Below are 24,038 nucleotides of genomic sequence, written 5' to 3'. Positions count from 1 at the left end.
GTTATGGGGTATGTTTTTAATGTATTGCGTAATATTTTTTTAAATAAATATTTACTTAAGTAGATTCGAAGATGATTTTATCCAATTTCTGTATTGATTTGATTTTTTAAATGCTGTTCCTAATAATTTTAACTATTAATAATATATTTTCTTTTTTTCTGTTTATACCCTGCCCGAAAAAAATATTTGGAGAAAGTAATACTAACCAACTATTTGATCTGCTGCTGCTTTGATTCACGTTTTTTTTATAAAAACAGTGTTTTTTCGTTTCAACATAAATAATTTTAACTTTTGGGAAAAATCATACTGATATATTCTTAGTACAGTTACGATTGAAAGAACTGAGAATGCAAACTGGTGTAAAAATCACCCAAAGGTGTTGTACTTTAAGCAGACAGACAGACAGACAGACAGACAGGCAGACAGACAGACAGACAGACAGACAGACAGACAGACAGACAGCGTTAATGCGTTCAAAAAGATAGGTAAAGCCATTGCATAGCAGTAGCAGTTATAACATTGAGCCAAAATAGATTGAAAACGTGGTGACGTCAGTCGTTTTTTATCGCGTGGTTAACTAGGGACAACCTGGGACCAAATTGGGTAATTTTTCCAAACCTGGGTGCCTTAATCCTTTTCGGAATAAACGGGTTGATGACGTTATTAAAAAGCCTTTAAACCCCAATATAGTTCTGTAGTAACAATTAGTCAAAAGCACAACATCCTCTACACATTTTCTGTACACAATAGATACATCGAGTAAACAAATATTTAAGGAAAAAACGCTGCTGGCGTCTTCAAAATTCAAAGACAGACCTGCTAAGTGAATTTTTTTACGGGTTTTTGATTAGTTCAACAAAAAGAAGAATCAAACGTTCATAGTTATTGAAGCAAAATTTCAAGATGAGCATATTCTTAACTTTTTTTTTCTGATTGCATCTTCTTATAAAAGCATGTGCTCTACTGTTCCCAACCTCCAATAAACTCTGAGTTTGGAGGAAAGGAAAAGAAGTGTACCTTTCTTTCCTCCAAGCACTGATTATACCTTTAAATTAGTGATTTACAATCAGCAGTTAAGTACAAAGTGCTCTTGTTTTGCACTACAGCACACAATGTCTTCAACGTGAAAACGGATTTTCAGGATTTTTATCGTTTTAGTACTATAATCAATGGTATCATGTATATATGCTTATAAAATACAAAACGGCAATTAAAGAGATTGTTAGTTAAAAAAGACATGCTTTGTGTTTCTTTATAAACTTGATGTTGTAACAGCTTACGATTCTGGAGGAGGAAGGCGGGGCAAACATCGTTTCGTTATCCGTAGTGACAGAAGAGTGACTTTGCTGCGCATAAAAAATGATATTTTATCCTTCCTAGTAGTACAATCTGATAGCAGAAAACAGCGAACAAATCCGAAATGCGCGAATTTTTTAACTATAAGCGAAATTTCTTCCAAGTTTGACTCCTGTATGCACACGTGATTAAACAGACTTTTTTTCTGAAAACAATATCAATAAGCAAAAGAATTCCTCTCAGCTTTTGTTGTGATTCTCAACGCATTCAAATTTTGTCCATATAGTTTTTCTGACTAGGTCGACAGCTGGGCAATTTAGTACACAACCCTCTTCATTATTACTATTGGTTTAGTTGCATGTGAAAAAAGGTACACCTCACTAATACTCACTAATATTTTTGCTTTATTGTGTTTTTTTTGAGTAATTTATTTTTGTGGGAGAAAGTTTAATCTTTCAGGGTTTGACCTAGAGTGCGCTTCACACCTCCAAGAATTCCTTTTTCATCTCGGTTCCGTTCGCACTGACCATAATGGCTACTTTGTTTCCCAGAATGTTTGATTGTTGCTGACCTTGATTTGCTGGTTCGAGGTGGTTTATAAGATATAACTAGCTTATAGTGTAAGTGAATATCGTTCTATATACCAATTAGTGCTGTTAATGGTTTTAAATACAGTATTTTGTTGTTGTTTTGTTTATGGCTAGCTGGATGAAAGAAAAGATGTAGATAGGGCTAGCTAGATGATGCTCAAATTCTTGTTTTCTGCTGCACTGCTGGGGTAAATTTGCCCAAGAAAGCATACACACATCTATATTATTGCACCCTTTTTTACTAAGCAATTGGCAAATTCCTGCATTGTGCGAAATGATTCGTATGTAAGTTTGCATATAAGTCTTAAATATGGCTAGCTATATATGTACACTTATTGTCTCTTAAAATTTTAAAAATTTTTAAATTAAAAGGATACAAAATAACTTATAATAAAAATAAATCACTGTAACAACAAATTATCTTAAATTAAACACAATCCTTCTGTTAAGTCCGTTCAGATGAAGAGTCTTAAGTTTAGACATCCAAAACTGCTTTTTTCCCAATGTTGAAGCTCCATCAGTTTTAGTAATCAACCTATATAATTTCACCAATTCATTGCTTTAATACCTGAATTACCTCCACTTAAAAAATGTGTGTGCAGAGATACGCTTGGAGATGCTCCACCACAGACATCTTTCAGACATACAAGCCATATAGTTATTCCATCTGAAGCGACACCACTCTGTGGTTTGTCCTGTGTACTGACTTTTACAAATTCTACAAGTGATAACATAAACAACACATTTAGAATTACAATCAAATGAGTGGTTGATATAAAATATATCACCTGTTCTATTATCAGCAAAAGAAATCAGTAAAAAACATGTTGTTACAAATTTTATAACAGGAGATTCTCCACAGCTTTTATAGCCCTTCTCTCTCTCCAAATGGTACATTTAACTCTAAACAAGACAAGTATAAATATTTCTCACACTGCAGAATGATACAATAGGTTTAGGAGAAAACACTTTTTAACCACAGGATCAGTATAAAAAAAGCCTTTTGAATTAGAAAACAATTTGGTAAGTCCAAATCCACCAGTTGCACAAATACTAACAACATTTATTAGCAACTTTAATGTGGTGACAACATCAGGACTGGACTATATTCACTCCATATTCACTCTCAAAATCGATAGCAGTTTCAAGTATATAGAGCATAATTAGAACAATTTGACTTACCACTAAACAAATCAACTCTCCTACTAAATTCTTTTAAGGGAAAGGATAGACCTCTATTGGACCACCATAGATATTTTAAAAAGTTCTGATGCTTAACACAGGAACTTTCACTTTTTAAAACATGGCTTCATTATGTCCAATGATTGCTATTTTCTCCTGTCGAAATCCTGTCAAAACACTGGTTAACTAATTAATTTGTCAGGCCAGGACCCTAAAAAAAACTTTCATTTTAATGATATACCATGATAAGTTGCACCACAATGGAACACAACACAAAGTTTGTTTGGGAAACGAAGCCATGATGTGGAAGATATGACCCTCCTTGTTTAAATCGTCTACTTCCACAGCATATCTTTCGCCAGTCAGATTTTTCATGAAGTCTGCTTAATATGTGTACATAATTTTCTCTCTCTCCGGCTTTCTTTTTAAATGCACGTTTCTTTAAACAGGTTGCTGATGATTTTTTTCCATTTTAACGTTTTAATCAGAAAATGGTTGCCCATCAACTGGTTCTATTTTGGATTCTATTTTATTAATAAACTTTCTGACTCTGTAAAGGCCTTGCTTAACCTTAACTGAGAGAATGGCTATATTGTTATTGTTATGATGGTATAGATAACGCTAAAGCTTACCTCCCACGTTAAAAACAGTTCATCTTATCCTGTTTATACAATGTTGAGAATTAGTAGTTTAACATTAATTAAATAAAATTTAAAATGATAAAGCAACTATAAAGCAACATTTAGTTGTGTTTTTATTGAAAGCTGCCATTTTGTGTTATTTTTGTGGATTAAACCCAGTTTGATATCATCTCATGGATGGCAGAAAAGGCACCTTAAACATGTTGACACTAAACCCATTAAAAAAATTCTGAAGCAAAATAACAAGAGTAAATTATAACAACTAATTTTAATTTTTAATTATAAAATCCCCTCGTGCTTTACCTTTTTGCAATAAGAATAATAGAAAGCATTCCTTTTTATCCAAACAGGTAAGAACAACAAGCTGAAACAAGTTTTGATTATAACAGATATTCTTTTGAATATTATTTTTTTCTTATTTTTTGTTTGAGCACAGACCCTGTGCAAATTCTAGTATAGCAGGCCATTTCTTGAATAAAACTATGCCAGAGCTATACAAAAAGCACCCGCTAAAAAAATTAAAAGTGCTATGGTGTGCAAAAAATCGCACTTGTAAACAAAATTTACAAGTGCGATGTGAATATTTGCAAGTGTGATTCACACTATTTGAAGTGTGATTCACACTATTTGCAAGTGTGATTCACACTTGCAAATATTCGTTATAAACGTTATTCGTTTAAACGTTATATGTTATTTAAGCTGTATAGTTGAAACAACGGTGAACGCGATAATGTGTTGGCAGATTCGCTATATGTTTTTAGCATTATTTCTAGACATTTTTGATTTCTCTTTCCCCTTTTAAAAAGATTTTTTAAACTTTATTCAACATGTTTTTCCTTTGGTATTACATCAAGAGAACATTCGTCCGAAAGCTGTATTAAGGTACAGGACACCTAACCTCTCCCATGTTCTGGTTATAATTAACTTGCATGGGTGGGTACTCTTCTCGCAATATTCTCTGTGACGATGAAGGTCGGATTGACTCGTGGCTTTCACAGGCTCTAATGCTGTTAGACAATACCTCCTATTAATAAGCCAAATGATATATTTTCATCTTCTTTTAACCTTCCATCATACAAGTCTACACACTGAACAATTTTTACTGTGCACTGATGAAACTACAAGTTTTTCAACAAACAGACTTTCCTCATTTTTCTTTTATACATAGTTTTTAAAGACATTTTTTGTTCCTTCTACAACTAATTGATGCTATAAATTAATAGGAGTTACACAAAGACTGATAACTTTTGCATCATCCTTTTTCTTGATCTTTTTTTATAGCCATAGAGACTGGTAGGATGGGTTTCTCCACACATGTTGTACATTTTTACAAATCCATCTTGTTTTAGCTGAATGATTTTTAGTTGTTTCTTCATAGCAACAGGATCATAGATGATGTTTCTGAAGAAACAGCCTTCTTGTATCTAATATTAAAATAATCTGTACAATCTTTTAAATCGTGATTTGTACCACAGTTAGGTCATCATCATCATCATCATCATCATCATCATCATCATCATCATCATCATCATCATCATCATCATCATCATCATCATCATCATCATCATCATCATCATCATCATCATCATCATCATCATCATCATCATCATCATCATCATCATCATCATCATCATCATCATCATCATCATCATCATCATCATCATCATCATCATCATCATCATCATCATCATCATCATCATCATCATCATCATCATCATCATCATCATCATCATCATCATCATCATCATCATCATCATCATCATCATCATCATCATCATCATCATCATCATCATCATCATCATCATCATCATCATCATCATCATCATCATCATCATCATCATCATCATCATCATCATCATCATCATCATCATCATCATCATCATCATCATCATCATCATCATCATCATCATCATCATCATCGACTTAACGTCCATGCTAGCATGGGTTGGACGTGGTATATTAATAACCATCTTCCAATCTGATCTAGACTGTGTTAGATCTAAACTCAACTTCCTTTGTATCAAGTTTGTCCTTATAACCTCCTGCCAAGTCTTTCTCGGTCTGCCTCTGGGCTTTGCCCCAGGATCTATCAAGTCTGTACACTTTCTTACCCAATTATCCCCCTCCATTCTTTCCAAGTGCCCCAAGGAACATAAAATAAAATGACATATAAATATAAAATTAAAACTTACCTATTCACATCATGCTTAAAAAGTTGCTTGCTAACATACATCTACACACTACACACTACAAACAGTAACTAAACAACTACGCTCCTTACAAACATATAAAACAGAATGGATAATCTAATAAACAATTGAAAAGTAACACAATATAACAATACAATGAGGCATCATAACATAGAAACTAATGCTCGCATAGACACTTACTGAACACACCTATACTAACACAATTATTTCAGTATAAAAATAGACTAATAGGGGTACAAAGCCCTAAAAACAAAAAAAATCTATAAATTTCACTTAATTTGAAAAATTGGTTGCCACACTTGAGCATGTTTTTCCAAAAAAGATTTTCTAGAAATAATAATTAAGCTAAATAGAAGTTAGGAAACATTACATGTATTGATGAGAACCAGCTTTGTAACTTTAAACACCACTAATAGATACACCACAGAAGTTAGTAACAAAGTGAAATCTAAATATGGTAGAAAAGTGATCAGTAAAATGTGATGCTCTGTAAAAAAATTGACCACTTATCTTTCCGTATTTAAAAATTTCGTATAATTTAAAATACGCGTATTTTTAAAAATACGAAATTCATATTTTATATTTTTGAAAAATATGAATTTTCGTATTTTTGAAAATACGAAATTCTATTTTTTAAAATACAAAATACGAATTTCGTATTTTTTGAAAATAAAAAATACGAAATTCTATTTTTAAAGATAGAACATATATACGAAATTCTAATTTTAAAAATAGAATTTCGTATTTTTAGAAATGTTATGTGTATCAAGTGAGTGGTTGAATAAATTGAATAGAACAATTAATCAATTTTAGAAGTTTGTTTTTAATAGGTTTTTAATTGGCTCAATGATTTCATAGGTACGTTTTCTCGTCATCTTAGAAAGAAATCGGCAACTTTGAAGCTTCGCAGGGACGTTTTTCTCGTCATTTTAGAAAGAAATACGGCAACTTTGAAGCTTTGCAGGGACATTTTCTCGTCATATTAGAATGAAATACGGCAACTTTGAAGCTTCGAAGGGACGTTTTTCTCGTCATTTTAGAATGAAATATGGGAACTTTGAAGTTTCGCAGGGACATTTTCTCGTCATGTTAGAATGAAATACGGCAACTTTGAAGCTTCGAAGGGACGTTTTCTCGTCATTTTAGAATGAAATACGCCAACTTTGGAGCTTCGCAGGGACTTTTTCTCGTCATTTTAGAATGAAATATAGCAACGTTAGAGCTTTTGATTAAAATAAATTCAAATTTGATTGTGTATATCATAGAAGAATTGAGCAGACAAATTAAAAGAACATTTAAGTATCAATATTTTTATGTCGAAAATTACCATTTTTAAAATTTTTTCCACTCTAAAATGATTACGTTTCTTTACACTACTTCGAATCCATTTTTTGCAAAGTGTATTTTTTGCAGATTTTCTTTTTTGAGTGTGACCATTGATATCCTAATTTAAATCTATTTTATATCTTTCCTAATAAAATTTCATAAAAAACATCAAGAACATAATTATAGAGTTCAATTACTGATTACTGACATATTCCATTAATATGCTGTTGTAGTTTATGTAGCATAAAATAAAGCTGAACATCTTGAAAAGTGAATATCTAGAGAATATATAGAGCTTTTAAAGTCCTCTTAAACAGATTTTTAGCTCTATAAATGCAACATCATTTAGCATTTCAGGATCCTTTAATAATGTAAAAATTATTTTGTTTCCTACAAATTCGATCTCTAGACGTGTAAGAATTGGAGGTCATTGTAAATAATAAAGTATTGTCAATTCCTAAAAAGTGTCTGAAAATGATGTAATAGTGTATTGAAACCACGCAAAAAAAATGTTTAAACCTATCAATTGTTAGTAATGAAAAGTATAAGTCATATTCAGGAGATAAAATTTGCTCTACCCTTAAGAATCGTACAAATATTGCTCTTTTTATATGTCAGCAATTTACCACATAGTTTATGTAGGTTTTTAGAGAAATAAAATTATATTCCTAAGCAGTTTGTTTGCAATACTGATGCAAAAGTTTTTGCTGTCACTCTATTTTATGAATGAAGCATTGTATTATTTTTAGAAATTTGATGTTTTAATTTTTACTATGATAACATTTAAATAATTTAAGCATGCATTAGTGACTAAAAAGAAATATAATTTTTGCTCATTGGTGTGAAAATTTTATATGTGAAATTGTTATTTATTAAAATAATAATAATTTTGAATGGAAAATATTTTGTTATTATACGAACTTAATAAAATCATGTTTATATATTGTTTATGTTGTTTTTAAGAAATGTTGGAATGAGATGTTTGTGTAGTTTTTAAAAAGTATTTTGGTTCTCACAGATTTTTCTTATTTTGTAGTATAAAGAATGATGGGGGTGGCTTGAAGTCAGGTACTATTGGGGCATTGCTATTATGTCCGTGAAGTCAGGCTCCTTATCAAGCACAGATTCATCACCAGAAGAAAACACTTTATATTTAACACCTTCTTTCATTCGTGATAGAGATGAAAAAGGATGGAAAGCATATTTTTCAAATTCAGAATTAATGAGCGCATCCACATTGTTCAGCCACATGAATAACACAGAAGATTCCTCTCACAACCCAGTCAGTTTCCTGTATGACTACTACGGCATGACTGAAGAAACAAGACAAGATCCACCATCGCCTATACTATCATCTACAAGGTTAGATATACTGGTATACCAGAATCGTTAATGCAGTACATGTATTTTATATAATTATGTTTCCTGTGCTTTTTCAGCAATGAAGATAAAGATTACATTCAAAGTGATAGTATTGATATTCCCAATCAGGAGGTAACATAAATTCTGTTTACTTTTAATATTTTTATTTTCTTATAAGTCTAAGGAAAAATACATACTTGCAAATTTTTGTTCACGTTTCTAAATTTTGTTATCTAGAGCAATGAGAGTCCAGTTATGGAAATGAGACACAGGTATATATTTAAGTTTTTCTACTTTGGATTATCTCAATTGAGCACTTAACATGGGATAATAATTATTTTTACTTCATATAATACTATACTTCATATTATACTTTATATTATCATTAATATACCCTGTCCAACCCATGCTAGCATGGAAAAGGGATGTTACGCCGAGAGTGATGATGATGATGATTACATATGTAGTAAGACCATTCTGTGTCAAGTTTAGCATTAATATTATATATTATATTAAGTTTATTTTCGATCCAGCAGTTTGAAAAAAGCTTTTTTAATTGCAAGGAAAATATGAGTTCAAATATCTTCCTGAGAAAATTCACAAATTATAGTATAAAAACTTGAAAACCATGAAATTGGTAAAAAAAATCAGATGATGCCACAGCAGAACTTATAAATAGTGGCACCATATTCTGTATGGCTTAGTTCTCTTTTACTTTAAAAGCACATCTTTTCTATGACTAAAACAATTTTCTTGTGTATTCTCACAATTCTCTTCTGCATTTTGACACTTCTTTTCTGCACATGGTCCAAAACTTTCTTTTCACAACTAAGTTTAAAAATCTAGTCTGCAATTTTACACCCATGGTCTCTGTTTTTTTTTCTTCACTTTTTGCAAGAAGTATACTTGGCTAACATGTGCTCAACTCACCAACAGCTTTATATTGTAGCAGGTTCCAGTGCATGTGCATGAATAAAATAATATCACAAATCAATTCAATCAAATTAATCAGTAGCAGATTAGTCAATTTTATTTATCAATAGACAATAAATGTTAAAAAAATGGCTTTCCGGAGTCCTCAAAATTATGGTCAGACTTCTCAAAATGGTAGTGTCCATCAAGCAAACTACAACATGCTTTATTTTTATAAAGAATGTGCTTTATAAAATATCAGGCTGAGATTTTAGCTTAAGACAATAAGGTCTTTTGTTTAGAAAAATAGAAAAATAAGGATATTGACCAGGCAGGTTAGAATTTTGTATTCTTATTAAGAAAGTGTGTATTTAAAAAGATAAAGGAATGCTTTTACCAGAATACCACAATGTATTTTTATCTAAGGTTTATGGTCCACTACCCATCACATTTTTGGAGAGTTCTTAATTACTATGAACACTTGATTTTTTTACATGGCCCGGAACCGGTATATCTTTCACCCTCATCTCCAGGGATATTCGCTGTCATCTCTACATTAAAAAGCAAAAAAAATGCGCACAAGGTCGTCAGTCATTTATTCAAAAACGGGAGTTATCAAAACCCAGCTTAATCAATATTCCAGAGCAGAATTTGGTCTGGGAATTTTTTGAAGAAAAGAAGTGTTTCTCACTTTGGAAGAAAAGTGCTTTGATTTATTAAGAAGAAAAGTGACCCATTTTTTGATTGTATATAAAAATTATGCACATGAAAGACACCTATGCAGGGACGGATATAGACTTTGGCCACTTGGCGCTTGCCTATAGAATATTTGCCAATGTGAAAATCCTGTGTATCTCAAAGCTAGTAATTGGTCTAAAAGCAACTCAATGCATTATTGCAACGTATTATTTCTTCACAGTACCCAGTCAGTTTGATGGGTTCAACCAACTTTGGAGAGCTCTTCTTTTAACATGTCTACTGAAAATGAGCTGAGGAATCATTTTGTACTGACTTTAAGTAAGTGAAGGTCATGCGTTTGGAATGTATGATTGCAGAATAAAGATTGAAAAAATGTTGCTAAGAAAAAAAATTACTAAAGAAAATTTATTCTTCATGTCACTCGTGATTGCAGACTTACTTAACATTATATACTATTACTACATACTAACCCTAGCCTAATAGACACAAAAATGTGTATAATGTAGTTAAATAGTAGTTGAATAACAAATATGAATAAAAAAATGCTTACGTATGTATATGCATTTTTGTGTTGTCGTTTTTTGCTTATTCTTGTCCCAATATTTTTCAGTTTTTTATCCGATAAAACTTTAACTTTTGTTTGTAAAGTCCTTCTCTTATAAGTCTCCTTTTTCATGCTGTGAAATGTTTAGCATAAATTAAGTATGGGAAGTGTCTATTAGTTATACAGTTTCGCATCACTGAGAATTAGAAATTTGTACATTTTTTACTGAATTAGCCTCAGGATTAGCCAAAAATATTTGGAATATATCTAGGCTAATATTTTCACCTATAGCTTGCACAAACGAACCTGTAAATATGCTGTAATAAGTTATCAGACCTTACTTAGGGGAGAAGGTTAACATTTAAACCACTTGTTTTATTTTTTTGTTTTTTTTTTGGCTTTACTCACAAAAATCGCCTAGGATAATAAAAAACCTGTTAGAAAAACCTCGGATTTGGTTGTAGAATATAATGGCTACCCTGAATGAAAGTTTAAAGCCGATATTATGCCTGGGTCAATTTAAAAACTTTCTATTTTTTTTAAGATTGAAGTTTCAGGTAGTAGTGTTTTTTCTCTGTGTGTAATTCGGGTAACAGTACCTTCATATTTTTATTATTTGATAAATACTTTCTCAAATTACCCCTCTCCTCAATTAAGTGTTATCCTGGCGTCTTATCATTGAAGGAAATACAGTAACCTAAAAATGTTTTGAACTAAGAGTCATTTGCCTTTGCGAAAAGTTAATGTGGAAGTGTTTAAAGGTCTTTTATATTATTTTTAACATCGTTGCTACAAATGAAATACTAGAGCAAATGCAGGGGACAATGAGGACTGTCCAAAATTATTGAATCTGTTTTGTACAATTACATGTACAGAAAACTGAAAAGTAGCCAAAACTTGTTGTTTTTAAATGCATATAATCCAACAAAATATTTATTTAGTTTTCCTGAAAGTGGAAAAACGTCATTTTCATTTTTTATTGGTCAAGCAAATGAGGTAAAAGAAATTTCATTTACTTTTTTTTCAGTATTAGAATTGAGTTTTTTTCGTTTTTTACTAAAAGTAATTACTTATGTTTTGGTTTAATCCTTGCTTGTCTTTTGCAGGCAACAAATCTGGCGAAAAGACCTCACTCAGCGTCCATTCCATTGGTTAACAGAGGTGATAAATTGTGAGTTCTGCTTTTCCTTTGTTAATTCAGTTCATTTCGTTAATAAAAAGATAGAAACTATATTGTGCAAATTGCTTTCAGACTGTATTTTCTAAATTGTAAAATTAGCCAGTTACTGCACAACTTCTATGCGGCGTCCTTTATTCAAAGGATGTGTAATGGTGACCAGAATAATCGTCAAAGACAATTTTTAAGTGTTATGTCACTACACGGTCTCCACTTTGCTGAAATACAGGTCAGCTTTTGACATGATTCACCAATACTCAGCATTTCTTTCTATTTTTTCCATTGAGTTTCATTTTTAGGTCAAAAACTAAGGATAATTTTAGGTCAATAGCTAAGGATAACTAAGGATGTATTGTATTACCTGCCTGTAACTGCACATCTATTTTTCTTCTGTAGTTAAATGCATTTAATAGTTTTCTAACACATGTTAACATCGGGTTGGTTATGTGTTCCTCTTATAAGCGTGGTGTGCAGTATAGCACATTTTTACATGCCCTCTTTTTTCTGCTCAGATTTTGCACCCATGTGATTTATATAAGTTGAAAATGCATTATCAGCAATTTTGTTCTCTACCTTTAGTAATGTTTTTTTGCATATGTGCGAAAATCTAAGGAATGCGCATCAGTATTAGCTTAATTATGCGTGTGCATAAAATAATAATCTGCGCAAAAATTTTATCCGTACAAAAACAAAGTTATCTTCATTAAGTTTTAAATTTTACAGTAATTATGAAGTTGATAATTATCCAAATACTTTATATTTTGTTTATCATTCTTATTTTTTAGACTTTCTTGTCAATCATGCAATACATCGACTTACGAATCACAGGTACGGTATATTGACATAATAACATTACTGCTACATTGTCATAATTTACAATTAATATATTTACATGCTTGGTAAGATGTATGTCGGCCGTTTGACCTTTCAAATTCTGTACATAAAATTTGTAATATGATTGGAATAAAAGCCTAAATTTAGAATTTTTGCAATTTTAGAGAGACCAAAAGAGCTCTGTGTTTACACCTTTTCAACGCCCAGTTTTTGACAACGAAAAGTAAGCTCTATTGACATTATTCTTAAATTTGTATCTGAAGGATATACAAGGAGTCTGAATTTATGTTTTCACACTAGGTACGTGTTTATACTGGAAGCACAAACATCTGTTGTACAAAAGAAGGGAGAAGACTCACTTACATATGTCAATAAAGGTTGGCAGAAATTTGTCAATGACGTTAGTCTGATGGTGATGTTGGAAGTTGATTATTTAAAATTATTTTATTTCTGATTTCTTGTTTTTTAGGTCAATTTTATTTTTTAAGTTTTGAAGGAAAACCTTATAACAAATTACAGAAAGTAAAGGTATCCTTTTTTCTTTTGTACTAACATCTTTATCTAATGAAAAACAATAACAAAAGTGTTAGAAGTCGCTTGCTAAATTTTGTATTCTTATTTACTGTTTCATGCAAAAGAAGCTGTTTTTATGTTGTAGTCGATTATGCACTTGGTGTTTGGCCATCAGAAGGATCCCAGTACAGAACTGGCACACTGGAGGTATTGGTATAACCAACAGCCTAATCCCAATCAAAGAGCTTTCGATATCGACGTAAAAGCCTGTCAAAGTGTTGATGAAAGAATTGAAGAAGTTGGCTGCAACGCTCTTGCTTTCACATGGAATCCAAATGTCAGAGCAAAGGTAGGTGTTGTTAGTTTTGTAAGAACTTTTAAAACGCTTGAAGTTATCCTGCTATGGCCAGATGACACCTGAATTAAAATTGACTCTGTAACGAACTATCATAAGTTATTTATATATGTGTTTTTTATTTGATTATTTCTTACTAGGTGTCGTTTCGTATAAATTGCTTAAGTACAGATTTTTCTGCACAAAAAGGCGTAAAGGTAATCTTTTGATTTTTTTTCTCTCTACTTTAAAAAAATAACCTTCAGAAGTAATTTATCAAACTTGTAAACTAACGTTAGTCATTTGATTCTTGCAGGGCATTCCCTTACACCTTCAAGTCGACACATATGAAGACTTAGATAGGAACGCTGATCCCGTCCATCGAGGCTTTTGTCAGATTAAAGTATTTCGGGATAAGGTAATATTATCGATCTGAATAACATTGTTTAACGGGTAATTGCAGCAAGATTTACCTGCTTAGCAGTTGTATCGTAAAAGCTAAAACTTGCTTTGCAACGAGGAAACTTTCTATTTTAGCTATCCTCTATAAAGTTTAAAAAAAGTAATCTAGATCTGCTTTAAAAGTTTATCATAGGAAGGTTTACCATAGAAAAAAACTAGGTACAACTGTTCATTAATTTGCACAGGAAGATGAAATTAACAATGGAGGATTTGTAGATATTATTTTTTCGCATTCAGCACACATTGTTATGATCCATAAGATTTTTTTATACACCTGCATTGAATTTGAAAACTTAGGCGTTATCTGATTCTATAATCCAGAGATAATATATCTCATCAAATTGCAAGGCAACTCAGTTACTATGGCAATATATTTAGCCGTGATACCAATGTTATATTTATTTAAAATATAATCACTGACTATAAAGAAAAGTATAATTAAATTATCTAAATGAACCTTGGATAAGGTTTTAAGAGTTGAAAACTGGAAAATAACAGATAAAATTGCACAACAATCTTGCAACATATCCAACATACCCAAAACAATCACATTATTATTTTCGTTTCACCAAATGGTTTAATGCCGGTCCTCATTCAACAATCTACTTCTAGACTTTCACAAAACTGTGACGGTAAATTTGTTATTTGCATAATTTGTGCAATTATGGCACTTTTGCTGAAGCAAAGTTGCGATAATAAACGTGTAACGAACAGAAGCATTAGTGCCTGTGGTATTTAAAAACTTTCCACACCATGAGCATCATAAAAGAAAAAATAAAGGACAAAATAACTTTTCACAGCATGAGCATTATAACAGACAAAATAACTTTTCACAGCATGAGCATCAAAAAGGACAAAATAAATTTTCACAGCATGAGCATTATAACGGACGAAATAAATTTTCACAACATGAGCATTATGACAGAAAAAATAACTTTTCATAACATAGAGCATCATAATGGACAAAATAACTTTTCACAGCATGAGCATCATAACAGACGAAATAACTTTTCACAGCATCAGCATCATAACAGACGAAATAAATTTTCACAACATAGAGCATCATAATGGACAAAATTACTTTTCACAGCATCAGCATCATAACAGACGAAATAAATTTTCACAACATGAGCATCATAACGGATGAAATAAATTTTCACAGTATGAGCATCATAACAGACGAAATAACTTTTCACAGCATCAGCATCATAACATACGAAATAAATTTTCACAGCATCAGCATTATAACAGACAAAATAACTTTTCACAACATGAGCATCATAAAGGACAAAGTAGATTTTCACAGCATGAGCATTATAACAGATGAAATAAATTTTCACAACATGAGCATTATGACAGAAAAAATAACTTTTCATAACATAGAGCATCATAATGGACAAAATAACTTTTCACAGCATGAGCATCATAACAGACGAAATAACTTTTCACAGCATCAGCATCATAACAGACGAAATAAATTTTCACAACATAGAGCATCATAATGGACAAAATAACTTTTCACAGCATCAGCATCATAACAGACGAAATAAATTTTCACAACATAGAGCATCATAACGGATGAAATAAATTTTCACAGTATGAGCATCATAACAGACGAAATAACTTTTCACAGCATCAGCATCATAACATACGAAATAAATTTTCACAGCATCAGCATTATAACAGACAAAATAACTTTTCACAACATGAGCATCATAAAGGACAAAGTAGATTTTCACAGCATGAGCATTATAACAGATGAAATAAATTTTCACAGCATGAGCATTATAACAGACGAAATAAATTTTCACAACATAGAGCATCATAAAGGACAAAATAAATTTTCACAGCACGAGCATAATAACATACGAAAAACTTTTCACAACATGAGCATTATAACAGACGAAATAAATTTTCACAGCATGAGCATCATAAAGGACAAAATAAATTTTCACAGCATCAGCATCATAACAGACGAAATAAATTTTCACAGCACGAGCATAATAACATACGAAAAAACTTTTCACAACATGAGCATTATAACAGACGAAATAAATTTTCACAGCATGAGCATCATAACAGACGAAATAACTTTTCACAGCATCAGCATCATAACAGACGAAATAAATTTTCACAGCATGAGCATCATAAAGGACAAAATAACTTTTCACAGCATCAGCATCATAACAGACGAAATAAATTTTCACAGCATCAGCATTATAACAGATGAAATAAATTTTCACAGCATGAGCATTATAACAGACGAAATAACTTTTCACAACATGACCATCATAAAGGACAAAATAAATTTTCACAGCATGAGCATCATAACAGACGAAATAACTTTTCACAGCATCAGCATTATAACAGACGAAATAAATTTTCAAAACATAGAGCATCATAACAGACGAAATAAGTTTTCACAACATGAGCATCATAAAGGACAAAATAAGTTTTCACAGCATCAGCATTATAACAGAAGAAATAAGTTTTCACAGCATGAGCATTATAACAGACGAAATAACTTTTCATAACATAGAGCATCATAAAGGACAAAATAACTTTCCACAACACGAGCATAATAACATACGAAATAAGTTTTCACAACATAGAGTAGCGTAACACAAGGTGAACTTTTTTAAAATCTGTTTTTAATTATCTGATCAAGAGGAAACAAAATGTACCGACTGCTGATAATTCATACGAATTACCTTAAAGTTTCACAAATCTGCATCATCCACTGTATTCCATCTACTTTAATATCAAAAAATTAAATCACTGCAAAATTCTAACTAAGGTTTTATCTACAAAGTTGCTTATTTCTAATTTGTAAATCGAGTTACGTTCAAAATGATTTCTATCTAGTTATTGGCCCTATTAAAATTTTCTCATTCATAAGGAAACATAGATGTTACATACAAATTACATTAAACGAGAGTAATAAGCCGCATGAAGGCGTGCATTGAACTTAGAAGAGATTTAAAAATTTCATATTGCCAATTAGGCACGGTCTGTTTAACTGAAGCAGCAACGAAGACTATCCTATACAATGCTCAGCCCATTGAAGGATTGGTGGTAATAAAATGCATATAACATTGAATCTTGATAGTAACAGAAAGATTGTGTGAATTACCTTGTCAAATTTTGTTGTGGTAGCTTACATATTAAGGCTAGCTAAGTGCTGTTACATTTTGCAATTATTTTCCTCAGGGAGCAGAAAGAAAAAACAAGGATGAATCTAAATTAGTTGGAAAAAGAATGGAAAAACAAATGAAAAACTCAGGTGTGTGTTAAAAAATTCTTTCTTTATGTTATAATTATGTTAATATGTTTCTGCATGGCATATGAGCAAACCGAGAACCGAAACCCTGTGGTGAGACACGAGAGTGGAGACCCAAGACCCAGGACCTGGGAACCTGGAGGTAAGACCCGAGACCCTACATATATTATTTTCACTTTGATAGTAACAGACCAAAATGTATTATCTTGATGTCGAAAAAAAGTGTAATAAAAATTATTCACAGAGATGATAACATTAGGCCACACCTTTATCCTTTCCTGTGTCTGTATTAATGATCGTGCCGAATGCAGTTGTGTCACTTTTGAGGTGTAGTAAACAAGTTGTTAAGTTATGAATCAGTTTGGTTGTTGTATGAGTTAGTTATAGTTGGTTCGAAGTGATGATATAAGCGTTAAACATGCACGGAAATTTTTAAAATGGCGCAAGGGTATTTTCTCTTCGAAGATGACATTAATGGTTTATTAGCGGCAATTATTGTTGATGTGTTACAGAATTTCGACAATATTCGAGTGGGTTATGATCATGTTGGTGATGATGATGATGCACCTGAAGTTCAAAATACTGGTTTCAGTTTTGAATTTTGTGATTAAGTTTGTGTATTCCCCCAAAGAAGATTGTCCAGACACACGAGCCAAACACAACATAGATGTAGTTGCCGATACAACAAATAAAGAAACCACAGAAGTGTACGGCAGAGGAGATATTGCATCCACAGTATTTCAAAACGTATCTTAAATCCCTAGCTACATAAATCAAAGACGAGTGTTACTCTGAGGTAGTGTTGAACCAATATAAAGCCTTTAAGATTAACAACCTTCCTGATGTCAAAAATCCTTTTAGTTTTATGAAAGATGTTTTAAAAGTTTTTTGATGGTGATGCAAAAAAAATCGATGGGCCCATAAAAAACAGAATTGTGCATAGATTTTTTCAAAATAATGTGGCTAAATGTGGCTATAAAATAGCCGGGTTAATGTCATTTTGTTGCTTAATCACGAGCCTTCTGTTTTTTCTACATAGTAGGGGTTCATCACTGAATTCAACCAGAGAATTGTTAGCAACGTTACCACGAATTATTGGACGAAACACTTTCTGATATCTAACAGTGTTATTCAAAATCGTGCATGGTCGGGTTGTGCTTTCTTGCTCCCATTAATCACTGACGTCCAATATTCTTCAATGGGTCTTGACAGAATCGTTCTGTGAGCACATAAGACATGTTGTTTTAAAGCAAAAAAGAATTAATTCAATGGCAGAGTTGACGGTGATCTTGATGCCCTCATACGTCTGCCATAGTATAAACATACTTTTGCATTTCTAGTAAAATTTTCTTGGTGATTCTCAATTGACTAGACCCAGTTTTAAAAATATTGGAGAAACATTTTACGTAAGCAGATAAGTCTATCATCATTAGCTGTCGAGAAAGGAAGTAGAAATTGTTTTCGTTTTTTATCAAGCTCTTCTGTGTTTCTTATATTCGATGTCGAAAAAACATCTGCCATTTGACAGAATTTAGCTGTTCCAGCTGCCTCTGGTGGAACAAAATTAGTGAGAACATTGCTGACTGTTGAGCTCTAAACCTGTGCAGTTCTACATGTGTTATTAACGTTCGGGTTTCGTCTTTATCACTCGTCATTGCGGAATGCATTCTAAACAACTTACGATGTGGCGATGCTTTATCACAAGTTGCTCCAACACCTTTCAGGTTACAACTCAGCTCACAAATTGAGACTGTGATATACGTACATATTAACTATGTTTTACCTAGTTGCAGGCGAACTTTTGTGTGTTAAATTGAGGTGTGGTATCGAACTAGGTACCATTCTTTTTCTCTTTTCATCTATAGAAAAAGAGAAGAAAAGTTATCATTTTTATGCTTATTCCTTTTTCATCTAAAATTGGTCGCTCTAACTTTAAACAATTTTTTCCTATAAGAGGAATGTTTTTCACAAATATTAGGCGTGCAATTTTCAATTTGTGTCTTCAAAAGAGTGTTGACCACTTTATCTTTCGTGATAACGGCTACAAGTTTTTCCCTCCAGTCTGCTGCATACTTTAGCATAATTAAGAAGCCTCTGTCAATAATTACTACTCTTTCACAACTTTTTTAACACCTGAGTGCTAAAACTATTTTCCAAGTGCCTGTTGCATGCTCTTATATAATAATTGTGAAATAAAAAAAATTAAAATTAATTTGTAAAAACAACTGTTAGTTCCTGGTCTCACCAAAGGGTCTTAGGCCTCGGCTTGCTCATATGCCGTTTCTGCATAGATAAACTTTCTCGCCTTCCTACGCAGAATTTGTTTCTGTATACATTAACTTTATCTTCCTACTACACAGAGAATGGGCAAGATGGGAACACAACATTTCAAATGGCTAACAAAGTCACTGTGCTTTACTCAACACCTCCCATGGACGCTAAACCTGTTATATTTGTGCCCAGTAAAGAAAAACAGGTAACATTTTGTTGATGATGGTGTCTACTAATGAGTGATGTAACATTTTTGACGACTGCGACCAATATACACGTAAACGTTAGCACGTGATTGTTATCGTCTAGAAGTCAAATGAAAGCTCTTCAGCCTCTTCTTCACCAGGCTCCACGAACTTGTTAGTTCAAATGAAGTAGGAACTATTTTATTTATTTATATCTTCTTTTCTTGATGGGTCTTATTCTAAAAGCCCTTATAAGGTTTACCTTTTGAGGTAACTCATTTAATTAGGATTCGAAGTCTTCTATCAATACTGCATAAAATGTGTACGTTAGTTAGAAAATGAATACGTCAGTTAGAAAGTGTATACGCTAGTTAGAAAATGTATACGTTACGTAGAAATTGTATACGTTACTTAGAAAATGTATACGTTACTTAGAAAATGTATACGTCAGTTAGAAAGTGTATACGCTAGTTAGAAAGTGCATACGCTAGTTAGAAAAGTATACGTTAGTTAGAAAAGTATACGTTAGTTAGAAAAATGTATACGTTACTTAGAAAATGTATACGTTACTTAAAAAATGTATACACCAGTTAGAAAATGTATGCGTCACATAGAAAATGTATTCGTCACGTAGAAAATGTATGCGTCACTTACCGTAATTATTCTAATTTAACGCGCCGGTAAAAATAATTATTTTAACCGCCCCTGCGAAAAAAATTAGAAGCGATAAATTACAAACTTTTGAGCACGGTCAACCTGCGTTAATAATTAGAGGCAAATAAACTAATCCGCTCAAAATAAGAAACATTTTTTTGAAAATTTTCGTTCATTTTTTTTTTTTCAAAATAATTTTTTTACAAAGCTATTTCTTGTTGTTCTTGTTTCCCTTCGTTGCACGTTCCCTGGCATCTTTGTACTCATTAAGAGCTTTCTCAACAAGGCCTGTTAATTTTGAATGCATCCTGAATTCGTCGACTTGAATATGTACAAGGCTGGGAGCTCCATTCCTCCTTGAGGAAGGTCTTTTGAAAATTTCGTTTTCCCAGTTATTCTCACTAAAAGCTTACCACCATTATTATGTAAATGTACGTAATTTTTAACAAGAACTTTGGTACGTGCCCCACAGTTACACCGCTGTATTTCAACGCCATTGCGTACCTATCTTCGACAAGTGCACCAGGTCGTGTTTTATGGCAGACTGTTAGCTCGCTGTCCACTTTCGCTTCCCATTCACTCTGGTATACATGATGGCCTCTCACACAACACTCCGTAGAGAATTCTTTTTCTATCATAATGGATAGATCGTTTGCATTTAGCAGAAGTTCTATGAAGCAAATCTTTGACAAGCTTTCCATGTTGTGTAACGATGAATGTTGTGTTTCGAATGTAAATGAATTTTTATGCTTCGATTCAAATGTTTTTCTGTTTCGAATGTCTGGATTTTTCACATGTTTCGAATGTTGTAATTTTTTTTTTTTTCTCGCTATTCATTCTCATCAGCTTTTCAAAGCAAGAGACACGTGAAAATGGCTTCACAAACTAAGATTCAAAATTATTTTAATAAACGGCCTGCTACAAGTGTGTCACTCAAACAAGTGAAGATTTCAAGTTTTCTGAAACCTGTGGATGAAAGCGAAATGGATGATGTTATTTGTGCAGGAGGTAAGAAACTCTTTTCCTGTGTTTATGATTATTTTGGCTTCTTTTTGTATCAAACATGTTAAAGCCTGATTCGCAATGGAGCATTTTACCAAAAATGTATGGAAAAAGCACAGGACGAGCTTGACATGGACGAAGACGAAAATGATGATCCCTTTGCTTGATCTCAGTATCATAATATATCGAAATATATATGTTCATTTAATCTAAACCACTGCTTGTTTTTTTTAAAAAAAAAAATACGATCGTGTTAAATTAGAGGAAAATAAAACACGCCAAATTTTCGACCCGCGTTAATAATTAGTAGCAATAAATTACAAACTTTTGGCCATTTTTGTCCGTCCGCGTTAATTAGAAGCAGCGTTAAATTAGATTAATTACGGTAGAAAATGTATACGTCTTAAGTTTGGGCGCCAATTTTTTTGATGTTTCAGTCAATACTGAAATGCTATAAAGGAATTACCGAAACTCATCTTTTTTGTAAAGTTTTCTATAACATATGTGTGTGAATGATACAATTAATACGAAGTGTTTCAAAACGTGATTTTTATAGCTTCCGATTGGTGATTCTTTTTAGGGAAAGAGAAAACAAGCGAGGATTTAACACAGCTTTGTCCAATGCAAAGGTTAAAACCTTTATTTCTCTGTTCTTCTTGGCGATTTCAAAACAAAGTGTAGACAATTGAGTGTACGACGATCGACATTTTAGAATGTTTTATATTTCTAAGAGAGAACTGCCGCTTCTTTTTTGTGTGTGTAAATGTTATTTACTGATGTATTTGTAGGAAGATTTGGAACATTTAGATGTCTATCCGAAATATAAAACAGCTAGAGTACTACAAAGAATAGAACCAGGTAATGCGTGGGATGCGCCGACTTTCATATAACTTAAAACAGAATGGCATGGAGAAGGGAAGTGTTTAATACGTCTGTAATAAAATAATCACATTTTTTTCAGCTGTGACGATATACGTAAGGAAGGAGGAAGAAAAAGCTTATAATGCTCTTATGTTAGATAATCTAACTTTAGAAGAACTTAAGGAGTCGGTGAGTGTTGTATTGAAAATCTGTTGGTTAATGCGAATTATTTAATGCTCGAGAAATTAATATCCGTAATAGTCCCATCGACAAACAAGTATTTTGATAGCGATTTGATAGATTGTAACTTTATGCTGCGCTTATCTGTTTAGGTATCTACAAAATATGGCTTACCAGTTGATATGATAAAACATGTTTTTAAAAAAACGAAAAAAGGGTAAACGATTTAACACTCGTTCTTGCATGATGATTTCGTTTGGAAACTACAGCAAGTGCTTGTCGCAAAATCGCGATTTCTTGTGTTCCCGATGTTATTCAGTAAATTTCAATCCAAAAACACATAGAACACCGTATTCGAAAAAATACACAAATCTTACATTTCTCACAAATCTTACATATTTAAAAACCAATTTTCTTTTAGTATATTAGTCAACATGGACGATCAACTAATCGAACGGTTTGCTGACGAAGACGATTATATCATCTCGATCAATTTCGATAATCAGCTTGGCCATTTTGAAGTTATATTTTCTTGCTGACGTGGGCAAATTATGTTTTGGCGTAGAGTGTTGAAGAAAAATGAAAATATATAAATAGTCAACAGTGGGTTATAATTAATGTTTCTTTGAGTGGTGTTAATAGGTAGTTATCTTGGGAAAGAAAATTGTAAAATTATACGATATTAGTAAAAAAATGATAATAGTTTCATTGCTACCATTCGAATGCTTAATATATTTACGAGTGTCTTGTGTGTGCCGCAGATTTTTCTTAGTGTTTTTTTTTCTCATTTTTTTTCCGTTTTTTTTCATTCACACTGAAACTGGATCAAATTACTCACAAAAATATTTTAAACTATACATTTTTTGTGTTCGACATATGTACTATATGATTGAATACGTTTATCCCATTGGCGTATATTTTGACGATGATTCGTTTATTTTTGTATAGCTTGTTTCAACAACAGTTTTTACTGAGTTTTTTTAATGCACGATACAGTTTTTTGTGTCATCGTCAAATGTTTTTACATATATTAGTAATATTCACGAATGACAAATATGATATATTTTTAACCGTTTTTTATGTATGTTTAACATATTACTTAAGGAATTTGATGTGGTTTATTAATTGCTTATCATGTTCATTTGTATTTCGCGTTGGGACAGTTTTTTGGGTGTCCATACTTGCGCGTTAATTGTTCTACATTTTTAGGAGCATGCAACATGATCGAAGTAGTAATGAAAATTTGCGCAAAATTTGACGGATGACGGCATCTTTTCCCTTGGGAATAGCGAATTGGTTTGGAAATAACCATCCTGTTTAACTTCCTTTCTCCATATCTTGTTCTTGACGTGTACGCTATACGCAGGCTTATAAGTCTTGTTGTACGGTCATTTTTTCAGGCACAAGCGCTTAGGGTGAAAATAAAACGCGGCAAAAATAAAAAAATTAAAATTAAAACATCGAACATACTCTTAAAATTAAAGGTGTTCTGAATAAATTTACACAAGTTCAACGTAACATCC

At 32.2% G+C, this 24,038-nt stretch overlaps 1 protein-coding gene across 1 annotated transcript; it reads left to right on the top strand.

Moving 5' to 3' along the window:
* Positions 1 to 1,765: 1,765 nt before the first annotated feature.
* Positions 1,766 to 23,650, top strand: LOC130654527 (grainyhead-like protein 2 homolog). The gene is made up of 21 exons (XM_057457135.1): positions 1,766 to 1,916; positions 8,282 to 8,607; positions 8,685 to 8,739; positions 8,845 to 8,879; positions 11,704 to 11,758; positions 11,869 to 11,933; positions 12,725 to 12,767; positions 12,938 to 12,996; positions 13,074 to 13,150; positions 13,243 to 13,301; positions 13,432 to 13,635; positions 13,782 to 13,838; positions 13,937 to 14,038; positions 17,293 to 17,365; positions 19,723 to 19,838; positions 19,943 to 20,007; positions 22,055 to 22,103; positions 22,263 to 22,332; positions 22,436 to 22,524; positions 22,668 to 22,732; positions 22,937 to 23,650. Exons 2-21 carry the CDS (start codon positions 8,336 to 8,338, stop codon positions 23,052 to 23,054), a joined length of 1,728 nt encoding a protein of 575 aa, XP_057313118.1. The 5' UTR covers positions 1,766 to 1,916; positions 8,282 to 8,335; the 3' UTR covers positions 23,055 to 23,650.
* The last annotated feature ends 388 nt before the right edge of the window (positions 23,651 to 24,038 follow it).

The sequence above is a fragment of the Hydractinia symbiolongicarpus genome, chromosome 8 (assembly GCF_029227915.1).
Source record: "Hydractinia symbiolongicarpus strain clone_291-10 chromosome 8, HSymV2.1, whole genome shotgun sequence".
Taxonomy (NCBI): domain Eukaryota; kingdom Metazoa; phylum Cnidaria; class Hydrozoa; order Anthoathecata; family Hydractiniidae; genus Hydractinia; species Hydractinia symbiolongicarpus.
Note: the sequence above shows the minus strand (reverse complement) of the source record. Positions and strands in the feature narration are given on the sequence as shown.

Excerpts from the sequence above, each read along its gene's own strand:
- LOC130654527 (XM_057457135.1), top strand. The coding sequence starts at position 8,336 with ATGTCCGTGAAGTCAGGCTCCTTATCAAGCACAGATTCATCACCAGAA. Across the intron at positions 8,740-8,844 it reads TTGATATTCCCAATCAGGAG|AGCAATGAGAGTCCAGTTAT; the intron begins GTAACATAAATT and ends TTTGTTATCTAG. Across the intron at positions 17,366-19,722 it reads AAAACAAATGAAAAACTCAG|AGAATGGGCAAGATGGGAAC; the intron begins GTGTGTGTTAAA and ends CCTACTACACAG.